This window comes from Oncorhynchus mykiss, chromosome 4, assembly GCF_057628025.1.
Source record: "Oncorhynchus mykiss isolate SJ-2025 chromosome 4, ASM5762802v1, whole genome shotgun sequence".
NCBI classification, from domain to species: Eukaryota; Metazoa; Chordata; class Actinopteri; order Salmoniformes; family Salmonidae; genus Oncorhynchus; species Oncorhynchus mykiss.
The window spans coordinates 35,373,253-35,386,407 of NC_143025.1; the positions used below are offsets into that span (position 1 = coordinate 35,373,253).

At 42.3% G+C, this 13,155-nt stretch overlaps 1 protein-coding gene across 33 annotated transcripts in view; it reads left to right on the forward strand.

Moving 5' to 3' along the window:
* Positions 1–13,155, forward strand: part of LOC110521738 (CMP-N-acetylneuraminate-beta-1,4-galactoside alpha-2,3-sialyltransferase) — a 112,918-nt gene that overhangs the window by 71,142 nt on the left and 28,621 nt on the right. For 12 of the 33 annotated variants that reach the window (XM_021599561.3, XM_036969206.2, XM_090231907.1 and 9 more), the window contains 2 exons: positions 184–330; positions 5,483–5,629. In XM_021599561.3, the coding sequence (XP_021455236.2) occupies positions 184–330; positions 5,483–5,629 (294 nt within the window). Of the gene's footprint in view, positions 1–183; positions 331–5,482; positions 5,630–8,584; positions 9,421–9,462; positions 9,505–10,693; positions 12,970–13,155 lie in introns of those variants that run through there. The other 21 variants (XR_016495223.1, XR_016495216.1, XR_016495218.1 and 18 more) reach the window with 5 other exon arrangements.

The window sequence follows — 13,155 nt, forward strand, 5'->3', positions numbered from 1 at the left end:
TGCTGTTGGAGATCACCAACAGAGAGACATCACATTGTTATAGCAAGTGGTAAATGTATTACTGATGTCTAAATTTGTTTTTACCATTTTTAATGCTATTATTCAAACTAACCTTTCTTCCACTTTCTCTCCCTCTCTCTCCCTCCCTCTCTTTCTCTCTCTCTCTCACTCTCTCTCACGTAGCATAGTACAGATGGGTTCTGGAAGTCTGTGGCCCATCATGTCCCCAGGGAGCCTAGTGAGATGAGGATCCTCAACCCTTACTTCATCCAGGAGGCTGCCTTCAGGTTCATTGGCCTGCCACACAACAAGGGACAGATGGGGAGAGGGGTGAGAGACTGGGAAACTAACTGATCGAAACATAATGCCATCAACCGCAATAATCAGTCCCTGGTTTTATACAGCTAACAACTAGTCATTTACATAAATAGCTTGCAGAATATGTGTTACCAGGATACTCAAGGTAGTTAAATTACATTCTAAGAAATGAAATATAAAGAAAAACCCCCTCAGCTGTTTCACACATAAGCATGCGTTAATGGCTGGGCTGGGCTGCACTGGTTCATGTTCTCTCCTTGTCTGTGTGTCTGCTCCTATCAGGACAGGTCAGCCCTGACACACAGCAGACCAGGTCAGCTCTAACATACTACCCTAACACACTGTAGACACACAGCTGACCCTCCAGGTGCCCGATAGTAGTAGCTTTTAGTAACATCCTCGTAATGTCCACACCTAGTAGACCTGGGATGGAGATGTGGAGGCTAGAGTTGGTTGGCCCTTCTTATCAATCAGTAGCTTTGCCATAGCGTCTAAAGAAGATGCGCTTCCCTGTTGCAACATCCACACCTATATAGGCATGGCTCCGAGCCATGGATGGAGCAAGGACTGTAGGCCTCGATTCGTCAAAGGCATGGACTACAAGGCGCCAAAACCGTTCCACTGGGATGCTGGCCCATGTTGACTCCAATGCCTACAACAGTTGTGTCTAATTTGGCTGGATGTCCTTTGGTTGGTGGACCATTACTGATACACACGGGAAACTGTTGAGCGTGAAAAACTCAGCAGCGTTGCAGTTCTTGACACACTCAAACTGGTGTGCCTGGTACCTACTACCATACCCCGTTCAAAGGCACTTAAATATTTTGTCTTGCCCATTCACCCTCTGAATGGCACACATGCACAATGATGTCTCCATTTTCTCAAGGCTTACACATCCTTCTTTAACCTGTTTCCTCCCCTTCATCTACACTGAAATGGATTTAACATGTGACACATATATATACCATGAGTACCTTTCATATAACCATTAATTCAGTGCTTAACTTCAATCTATTACAGGAAAAAGAAAAGAAAACTTAGTCAAAATTCTTTACACTTCAACTACAGCACCAGGCAGTCATGTGGACTGAACAATAGACTAGCCCGGGCAAATGAAAAGTACTAGTGCTTACATCTACACGTAATTTCTTATAAAGTAATCTATGACATAAGTGAACGAAAATGGATTAAGATACTAGTTCACATACTAGTTCACATCACATTTTATAACAGTATGAAAACTAAAATAGTTCACCATGCATGATTACATGATCACTAGTGTTTTATTTCAATTGATCGATGGCTGAGCTAGCCTAAATGTTAACGGCTTGTGCGTATGCTTGGTTCAGTATGATCGCGCACAAAATGCTAGCAATAGCTTAGCTAGCCTAATCGCTAGCAGCTCGTTGTCCTTCTGAAAACTCACCAAATCCTGGCGTCAATCTTTCCCTCAATCCCTTCACAGCACATTTGTATAGATAAGTGAGTGTTAATGTGTTTTATTTTACCTTTATTTAACTAGGCAAGTCAGTTAAGAACACATTATTTTTTTCCAATGACAGCCTAGGAACAGTGGGTTAACTGCCTTGTTCAGGGGCAGAACGACAGATTTTTACCATGTCAGCTCTGGGATTTGATCTTGCAACCGTTCAGTTACTAGTCCAATGCTCTAACCACTGGGCTACCTACCACCCCGATCCAGTTTGCTCTTTTTAGTTCAGTTTTATACAACTTCTCAAAGATTTGAAACTTTGTTTTTCTTCCATGGAATGGAGGTAACTCTTCATGTTCTAGCTCTTTTTTCAGCATGTTGGTGCCGAATGGTGTATAACGTGAGGTTAGGAGAGGGACAAAGAGAATATTGAGTTTTGATTGGCTCAAAATAAACTGCTCGTCATGCAGCTTCTGACAGCTGATTTGTAATAGCTGTCAACTTAAACATAGCAATATAGTATGATATGATTGGTTACTGGAATTTCACTAGTAACGATAAGTATTCAACATTAGTTGACCTGCGTTACATTAACATTATTAAAGTGACCAGTGTTCAATGACTATGTACAGTTGAAGTCAGAAGTTTATATACACCTTGAAAAGGAATAACTTCTCAGTTGTTCACAATTCATGACATTTAATCGTAGTAAAAATTCCCTCTTAGGTCAGTTAGGGTCACCACTTTATTTTAAGAATGTGAAATGTCAGAAAAGTAGTGGAGATAATTATTTATTTCAGCTTTTATTTCTTTCATCACATTCCCAGTGGGTCAGAAGTTTACATACACTCAATTATTATTTGGTAACATTGCCTTTAAATGGTTTAACTTGGGTCAAACGTTTCGAGTAGCCTTCCATAAGCTTCCCACAATAAGTTGGGTGAATTAAGGCCCATTCCTCCTGACAGAGCTGGTGTAACTGAGTCAGGTTTGTAGGCCTCCTTGCTCGCACACGCTTTTCCAGTTCTGCCCACAAATGTTCTATTGGATTGAGGTAAGGGCTTTGTGATGGCCACTCCAATACCTTGACTTTGTTGTCCTTAAGCCATTTTGCCACAACTTTGGAAGTATGCTTGGGGTCATTGTCCATTTGGAAGATCCATTTGCGACCATGCTTTAACTTCCTGACTGATGTCTTGAGATGTTGCATCAATATATCCACATAATTTTCCTGCCTCATGATGCCATTTATTTTGTGAAATGCACCAGTTTCTCATGCAGCAAAGCACCCCCACAACATGATGCTGCCACCCCCGTGCTTCACGGTTGGGATAGTGTTCTTCAGCTTGCAAGCCTCCCCTTTTTCCTCCAAATATAACGATGGTCATTATGGCCAAACAGTTCTATTTTTGTTTCATCAGACCAGAGGACATTTTTCCAAAAAGTATGATCTTTGTTCCCATGTGCAGTTGCAAACCGTAGTCTGGCTTTTTTATGGCGGTTTTGGAACAGTGGCTTCTTCCTTGCTGAGCGGCCATTCAGGTTATGTCGATATAGGACTTGTTTCACTGTGGATATAGAAACTCTTGTACCTGTTTCCTCCAGCATCTTCACAAGGTCCTTTGCTGTTGTTCTGGGATTGATTTGCACTTTTTGCACCAAAGTACGTTCATCTCTAGGAGACAGAACGCGTCTCCTTCCTGAGCGGTATGACGGCTGCGTGGTCCCATGGTGTTTATACTTGCCTACTATTGTTTGTTCAGAGGAACGTGGTACCTTCAGGCGTTTGGTCTTGTGGAGGTCTACAATTTTGGCATATTTCTTTTGATTTTCCCATGATGTCAAGCAAAAGGCAGAGTTTTAAGGTAGGCCTTGAAATACCTCCACAGGTTCACCTCCAATTGACTCAAATTATGTCAATTAGCCTATCAGAAGCTTCTAAAGCCATGACATCATTTTTTTGAATTTTCAAGCTGTTTAAAGGCACAGTCAACTTAGTGTATGTAAACTTCTGACCCACTGGAATTGTGATACAGTGAATTATAAGTGAAATAATCTGGCTGTAAATAATTGTTGGAAACATTTATTGTGTTATGCACAAAGTACAGTAGATGTCCTAACCAACTTGATTAACAAGAAATCTGTGGAGTGGTAGACAAACGAGTTTGAATGACTCCAACCTAAGTGTAGGTAAACTTCCGACTTCAACTGTACATAGTGCATCAGTCTCTAAAGTGCAGGGTAGTGTACCGGGTGGTAGCCGGCTAGTAACAATGACCAAAGTTCAGGGCAGGTTACTGGGCGGAGGCCGGTTAGTGGTGACTATTTAACACTCTGATGGCCTGGAGATAGAAGCTGATTTTCAGTCTCTTGGTTCCAGCTTTGATGCACCTGAATTGTCTCCCTTCTAGATGGTAGTGGGGTGAACAGTTAGAGTCTCGGCTGGCTGAGGTCTTTGATGATCTTATTGGCCTTCCTGTGACACCAGATGCTGCAGATGACCTTAAGGGCAGACAGCGTGCCCCGGTGATGCGTTGGGCTGACCGCACCACCCTCTGGAGAGCCCAAACGTTTCAGAAGGTGCAGTTGCCGTATCAGGCATTGATACAGCCCAACAGGATGCTCTCAATGGTCATCTCATCTTTAGAAGTTTGTGAGGGTCTTAGAGGCCAAGCCAAATTCCTTCAGTCTCCTGAGCTTTTAGAGGTGCTATTGCACCTTATTCACCACACTTTTTGCATGGATGGACCATTTCAGGTTGTCACTGATGTGCACGCCGAGGAACTTGAAGCTTTTCACCCTCTCCACTGCGGCCCTGTGGATGTGGACGTGCTCTCTCTGCTGTCTCCTGAAGTCCGCCAGTGCCCTCCCCTTCTCCCTGTAGCCTGTCTCGTTGTTGTTGGTATCCAGGACTACCAACTGTCATCTGCGAACTTGATGCTTGAGCTGGAGACATGCTTGGCCACACAGTCATGGGTGAACAATAGAGTACAGGAGGGGGCTGAGCATGCACCATACACCTCCGATTTTCTCTTTCCCTGAGAGTTCTTTTTTACTGTTCAAGGAATGTTACGGAGAACCCACCTGGCTGTATGGATGGGGACAGCATATCCGGAGAGAGCCATGATTCCGTGAAACAGATGATGTTACTGTCCCTAATGTCTCTCTGGAAGGAGATCCTCGTCCTGAGCTTGTCTACTTTATTGTCCATGGACTAAACCTTAGTGAGTAATATACTTGGAGGCAGTGGATGGTTTGCAAATTAAAGCCCACTCCGTATTCCTCTTCTGCTTTGAGGGCGTCTTGGAACAGCCCCTGTGATGAGTGTAAATGGGAGGTACGAACAAAGGAGCCAGTTCAGGAAAGTCTAATTTATGGTTGAAATTATGGTGACCGGGAAATCTAATATCCAAAAGTTTTTTTGGCTGTAGGTAATAATGCAATAAATGTTCTGAGCAAATAATTTAAGAAATAACACACAAAAAAAATGAAATACTGCAAAGTTGGCTAGGAGCTAGGAACTGGACGACCATGTCTGTCGGCGCCATCTTTTCAAATCTTGACTCAGCTGTGACTAAAGTCTTTCAAATAGTTCCATTACTTCTGTTTGGTAACCTTTTTACATTTCTTCTTTGTTACCCCATGTGCTATTAACCTCCAGTAGTTCCAGTAGTCAACTTTGCTCACTGTCTTGTTTCAGGGAACATTTGTCTTCTCTTCTGTGTTTTCCAGAATATTCCAACACTGGGGACTGTTGCCATAACAATGGCCCTCCATAACTGTGATGAGGTAGCCGTCGCTGGATTTGGTTATGACATGAGTACCCCCCACGCTCCCCTACACTACTATGAGAAGATCAGGATGGTGGCCATCAAACAGGTACAAGTGACCTGACACTGACAATAGCCATTTGCCCCGTCTACGTATTCTCTGTCGACCCCTTAAAGGGTCACAGTGGGGCCTTGACACACACACACAAACACACACACACACGCTTACATACATCATGGAAACATGAAAATAAATATGTAATCTATTTTGTATACAATGCATTCATCTGACCATGAGGTCACACTGACCTACTGTATAGCAGAAGGTTTGTTAAGATTTCTAGCAGTCCTGTTGAAATAATGGAATCTGAAAGAGGGGCATGTGTAATGTATGTTGTCAGTCTGATAGTTAACTATGGATGATGGTTGTATCATCCTCACCCAGCAACTCACCTCTCAACTACATGTTCACACACACACATGCACACATTCCACACAGCATCAAAGTGAGAAGAACTAATGGCTTAGTTTGGTGCCATGGTCAAAATAACTTCATTAAGAAAAGCATTTATAAATATCTTGTAAAACAAGAGGGAAATTTACAGACAAATTTACCTGAATATTTGAACCATAATTGGCACGGTAATTGTAAACTTATTTCCAATTAAACCTGAGTTCTTTCTAGAGACTTTACTGTGTAGTGAACAGGTGTATGTTTGGCTATATCTAGAAAGCCTCAGATCTGCTTTCCATGCACTTACTCATCTGCGTAACAAATGGCACCCTATTCCCTATAGTGCCTATATAGTGTACTACTTTTGACCAGGGTCCATTGGGAATTGGCTGCCATTTAGGACGCAGGCGCAAACTTGTGTGAGCTGAGGTGTTAGTCTCCTAAGTTAGGTTGTGAAAGCCAGAGTTAGGTTAGCCTCGTGGCAAACCACGCTTCCCTAGTACGGGAAGCCTGGGGAAGTTTTATGGCAGAAATCAGCTAAAGATGAGTGTGAATCCAGTGTAAATCACTGACACCTCACAACACGTCAAACCAATCAAATGCCTTGCTTGGCGGAGATCGAAAGGTGCTCACCAGTTTAGTGCTGTAGGAGCAAATGTACAAGTGGACAAAATGTTTTTAACAAACAAGCATTGGTGACAAAACATTCTAGAACATTTGCAGCACACTGGTTTTCACAGCATTTCACTGTTATTCAAGATGAGCTAAAGCTGCAGCAAGAGGGGATAAATGGTCTCAAATGCTGGCCATATAAATGTCATTTGTACATTTCTGGAGGGAAATTTGACTGTGCAGGCTAGCATGAGGGACAAGATGTAGCTAGCTACAATGAGTTTTGTTTTGAGAAAAGTCAGCTAACCTTGTAAGGTATAACTAGCTAGCTACCGTTAGCTAATAGCTAGTTTAATTTCTCTCACTATTATAACAACATTTTAATAAAAACAGCATATTATTGATCTAAAGGTTTAGCTGTGACCGAGTATCTAGCTTATACAGGGTGACCTGGGACACCAGGTGGATGCAATTAATTATAAAGTAGAACAGAAAACCTGCAGGCTCGTAGGGTAAGAGTTCAATTACCCCTGATCTATCTGCTATGGAAACAACTACTTCCTTTTTGCAAGCAACATTGCTGAAATGAATTAAATGAACCTCATAATATGTTACCTGTAATGCTCATCTCCTGTAGACTAATTGTTGACATCTTCTTTTCATACTGTACCTAAATTACAAGGCTTGAATTTCACTAGACAATTTCATATGTCAGCACTTCAAAGGAATGTACAAAATCTGGTATATGGTTTGCCTCATATACATTTTCTACTGGTATCATTTTAAATTGAGAACATATAGCTCAACATGTAAACAATGTGTGAGTTTAGCTGTTCTCTGAGTGCTACAGGCCTATGGCTGCATTGGCGATGCATGCCATATGATAAACTGCTAAATGGGATTCAGATATACTGAGACAGATTGACGATCAAATAAAACAGATTGGAGCTCTTATAACTAGACAAAAAGGAAATGTTCATTTGTGAATACAACACAGAAACAGACACATTAGAGACAGAACCCCTTCCTCTCTTTATTACAGGATTGTGATATGTTATTAACCAACATTGACATCAGTTCATTTTGAATAATAGTACAAATATATATATATTTACAAGTTTAAAGGTGCAATATGCAGAAATCGCTCTGCCATTTTCTGGATGCTAATATTCTAATTTCAGTTTGTGACAAAACAAACAATATATAGTGAAGAGAATTGTACCATCTGAATTGTACCACCACTGTGAAATATCCTTTCAATAACCAAAAATATTGTATTTTCAGCTGTTTGAAGCTGGTGTACAAAACTGAAAGTAAAAGACTCAAATACAAAACCTATGAAAGGGAAGCATAGAAACTGTGCACATAGAATACATCTTCTATAACTCACTCTTCTATGTGAAGTTGGTCGGGTCGCCCAAAAAGTTACATATTGCAGCTTTAAACAATTCTCTTCAAAGAATCAACTCTTCATCACTACAAAATAAATACAAATAAATTAACTCACATTTAAAGATTAGACATCTAGGTATCAACAACAATAAATAATTGAGTAGTAACAAGTAGGCTATTATTACTAAAGAATAATTTCAGGTGAGAGAAAAAAAATCAATACCAACGGTGGCAAACCTTGCTCCACTGGTCCCTGATCTACTGAGTGAGCAGACTTCTGTTTCAGCCCAGCAATAGCACACTTGATTATCACCTCATTAGGGTTGATAAGTTGAATCCGGTGTGTTATTGCTGGGCTGATGCAGACCTCCAGCAGGGTTGACCTGCTCCAGTTGTAATAGGTTGATACATTGTGAGTAATATAACGTATACAATGTGTATAACGTGCTAATATAGGTGCTGTGGGCCTACACATCTGCGAACACAGGTTTTCATTGATGTACATATCTGAGGACAGAAAACATCACAAAGAAACAGGCTTTGTTATACTCAAATTAGACAGCACTGAATATTATGTTTCTATTATCTCTCTGTCTTTCCCTCTAGGGACTGGAACATGAGAATCTTTTCATAATGTCCTCCCAGAAAGTTACCTAGCCTATCCAGTAGCCTACACTCTCCCTTTACTGACAGCTGGAGTTGGAATTCCATCGTCTTCCTAATCAAATAAAATGTTATTGGTCACGTACATACAGTATATTTTGCCGATGTTATTGTGGGTGTAGCAAAATGCTTATGGCCTCCTGGGACAGCTCCTTTTCTGCCATTCCGAATAAAACCCAACTTTGAGAAATTATCAGCAGACCGAGCTTACCTAAATTATCAGCAGACCGAGCTTACCTCAATTACGAGATGGCTAAAGGTTGCAGACCATGTTTTTCTCCATTGGGAGGACAAAGGTTGTAGACCATTGCTGAATCTTTTAACCATACCACGTGATTAAACTCTTAGACTATCGATACCGACAGAATAAGAACAAGTCTTTGATATTAATTACTAGTCTGCAGCTAGGAATTCGGTATCATTGAACGCGAAGAACAACAACCGCCGAAACATCCATTCTATACAATCCCCTCTAACCACAACCGTGAGAGAGAGGGAGAGAGACGGACAATTCTACAAAAGAAATGAACTTTTCACCAGCGATCAAGACGACACACTGAGCATAAATATATATATTGATTGCAATTGTTCCCGAATGAGTGAGTGTTCATGTGCAAAGGATTAGCATTTCAATTGTTAAAATTATAACTTTGTAGTGACTTCTTAGTCGACCCCCACTTCCCCCTTTGTCTAACAAGCCGCCTTACATTTACCTTGTTTGTTTGTTTATGCATTTCTGTGAATTACTTAGTTAGTAATAAATAAATGATTTAAGACAATTGATGTATGGATGACTCATAGTGAAGACTGTGTTTGTGCAGATAACCAACCATTTACGACGTTTGGAATGAGACTAACGTGAGGTAAAGTAAATCATTCATTAATTCGAAGACTAATTGATCAGATAAAATACCTGAAAATTTTAGGAAATTATAAATTTGTAATCTGAATATTTGTCTTTGGTGCCCTGACTTCCTAGTTAATTAGTTATGTGATTAATCAGTTGATCGCGTAGTAACTAATTACAGAGAATCTTTGATAAAAACTATCAGTCTTCAGTTAATGATAGGAAAGACACGACAATATGAAGTGGGTAAAACAGTATGTAAACATTATTATAGTGACCAGTGCTCAATGACTACATTATTCACATAGGGCAGCAGTCTCTAAGGTGCAGGCTTAAGTACCGGTTGGTAGCCGGCTAGTAAAAATGACCAAAGTTCAGGGCAGGCTACTGGGCGCAGGCCAGCTAGTGGTCTCTAGCTGACTCGGGCCACAGCCTGTAGATGTTCTGGAGGGCAGGCAGTGTGCCCCCAGTGATGCGTTGGGCTGACCGCACCACCCTCTGGAGAGCCCTGCTGTTGCGGATGGTGCAGTTGCCGTACCAGGCGTTGATACAGTCCGACAGGATGCATTCAGTGGTGCATCTGTAGAAGGGGCCAAGCCATATTTCTTCAGCCTCCTGAGATTAAAGAGTGAGGTTGAACAGGGATGGACCATTTCCGGTTGTCAGTGATGTACACGGCGAGGAACTTGAAGCTTTTAACTCTCTCTATTGCGGCCCCGTCGATGTGGATGGGAGCGTGCTCCCTCTGCTGCCTCCTGAATTCCACGATCAGCTCCTTCATTTTGTTGACGTTGAGAGAGAGATTATTTTCCTGGTACCACTCCACTAGGGCCCTCACCTCCTCTCTGTAGGCGGTGTCGTCGTTGTTGGTAATCAGGACTACCATTGATGTGTCGTCTGCAAACTTGATGATTGAGTTGGAAGCGTGCATGGCCACGCAGTCATGGATGAACAGGGAGTACAGGACAGGGCTGATCACGCACCTTTGTGGGGTCCCCGTGTTGAGGATCAACGTAGTGGAGATGTTGTTGCCTACCTTCCCCACCTGGGGTCGGCCTATCAGGAAGTCCAGGACCAAGTTGCACAGGGCTGGGGTTCAGACCCAGGGTCCTGAGCTTCGTGATCAGCTTGGAGGGCACTATGGTGTTGAAGGCTGAGCTGTAGTCAATTAACACCAATCTTACATATATATTTCTCTTTTCCAGATGTGATAGGGCAGTGCCATGGCGATTGCATCATCTGTGGATCTGTTGGTGTGGTATGCAAATTGTTGTGGGTCTAGTGTGTCCGGTAAGGTGGAGGTGATATGATCTTTAACTACCCTCTCAAAGCACTTCATGATGACAGATGTGAGTACTACTGAGCGATAATCATTTACTTCAGTTACCTTCACTTTCTTGGGTACAGGAACAATGGTGGACATCTTGAAGCAATTGGGGACAACAGACTGATAGGGAGAGCTTCAATATGTCTTTAAACACTCTGCACATGCTCTGAGGACACGGCTATGGATGCCGTCTGGGCTGGCAGCCTTGCGAGGGTTAACACACTTAAATGTCTTACTCATGTCAGCCACGTAGAACGAGAGCTCACATTCCTCATGACCGGTGTTGGCCCATGCCGGGGACACTTTGTTGTCCTTGAAGCGGGTGAAGAAGATGTTTAGCTTGTCCGGGAGCAAGGAGTCGGTGTCAGCGACGTGGCTGGTTTTCCATTTATAATCCATGATTGTCTGGACTCCCTGCCATATACATCTCGTGTCTGAGCCATTGAATTGTGACTGTTCTATTGCCTTACGGAGGGCATAGCTGGACTGTTTGTACTCGTCCATGTTCCCAGTCACCTTGCAATGGTTATTTGCAGTGGTTTACACTTTTAGTTTTGTCCGAACGCTGCCAATAATGTATTTTATTTGGATAAGTTTTATTCGTCACAGTGGGAACAACATCCTCTATGTACTTCCTCTATGAACACTGGCTGCCTGTGAGTTTTATAATACATTTCAAGATTCTTCTATTGTTTTTTAAAACAATCCATGATTGTGCACCCCAGTACTTGTCAGACTTGCTTTTAAGTTATGTAACCAGTAGGTCCCTCAGGTCCTCTGTCACTGGCCTTTTAACTATCCCAAAGCCTAGGACCAAGAGGCATGGAGAGGCCGCCTTTATTTATTATGCTTCTGGAATAGCCTGCTAGAGAACCTGAGGGAGACTGAAACGCTGGACATATGTGGACTGTGGACACATCTTTTTAGCTTTTCTTTTCCTTAGGGTGCTTTTTAGTTGTTCGGTTTGTGTCATTGTGTTACGCCTGCTCCCGCTCCTCCTCTCTGGTGCCAGGCTTCCTGTCATTACACGCACCTGTCACCATCATTACGCACATCAGCACACATTGGACACACCTGGACACCTGGCCCCTCTATATCTGTCTGTTCCTCAGTTCCCCTGTGTCAGCATTATTGTTATTTTGTTTCCCCCTGCCCAGACTCTGTCCGTATTCTATTCCTGTCCGTGTTTCATTAAATGTTCTCTCCCTGTACTTGCTTCTCGTCTCTAGCGTCTGTCCTTACAGAATGCTGACACCAATATTTGAAGCATCAGGGAGGTTTTTGTTTTCTGTTTTGTTGGTGATGTCGGGCCCGGGTGCCGCTGCTGTAGGAACCAGGGGTGCCTCAGCTGGCTCGTCGGGCTTCCACACCTTAGCTGGTTCGAGAGGTTTCCTTGCCTCGGTTGGCAAAAAAACATAAAGCTTGATTTGATTTGATCTGATAAACTCAGTCACTGAGTCAGTGTATACGTCAATGTTATTCTCAAAGGCAACTCAGAACATATCAACATTCAATCTTGAAGCATAGATTCTGATTAGTCAGACCAACGTTGACCAATCCTTACCATGGATACTTCATGTTTAAGTTTCTGCCTATAGGAAGGGAGGAGCAGAATGGACGCGTCATCTGATTTGCCGAAGGAAGGGCGCTGGGGAGGGCTTTTTAGCCGTCCCGGAAAAGGGGAGTAACACTTGTCAATAATTCCATGGCTGTTTTCTACAAATGCTTTTGGAGACTGTCTTTTTAATTTACAATGATTACATCAAGGTAGGTAGTGAAAAGAAAGTTAGCTAACTGATTACATTTAATTAACTTAGCTAAACAGTGTGTAAAGTTAGCTAGCTAGCAGCTCAGTTGAGTTAGCCTACAAAGTAGCCTACTACTATTACTGTTTTAAAATTTTTCAAAATGTATTTACTTACTTAAATAGGTTCTCCCACTGCCTCTGTTTTTTTTGTGTCCTTACCCTAGCAAACTGGTCCCTAACTCAGAGGTGTGAAGTGGTCTCTGCCACTGCACAATGGGGTCAAGCTGAGGCAGGGGATGGTAGCCTACCTCAGCAGTAAACCGACAAAGGTTAACTGCCTTGCTCAAGGGCAGAACAACACATTTTTGCCATGTTGGCTCGGGGACTCGATCCAGCAACCTTTCGAGGTACCTAACCAATGCTCCTACCCGCCAGTCTACCTACCGCCCATTTATAGAAGACTCTAAAGATCATTATCTTATCCTAGGTTCCAGTGATTCATTCCTGAAGTGTGTAATTTATACCTGCAGCCTTTATGTACAAAACCCTCTAACCTGTATCATTAAATCCTCAGACATTAACCATTCAAACCT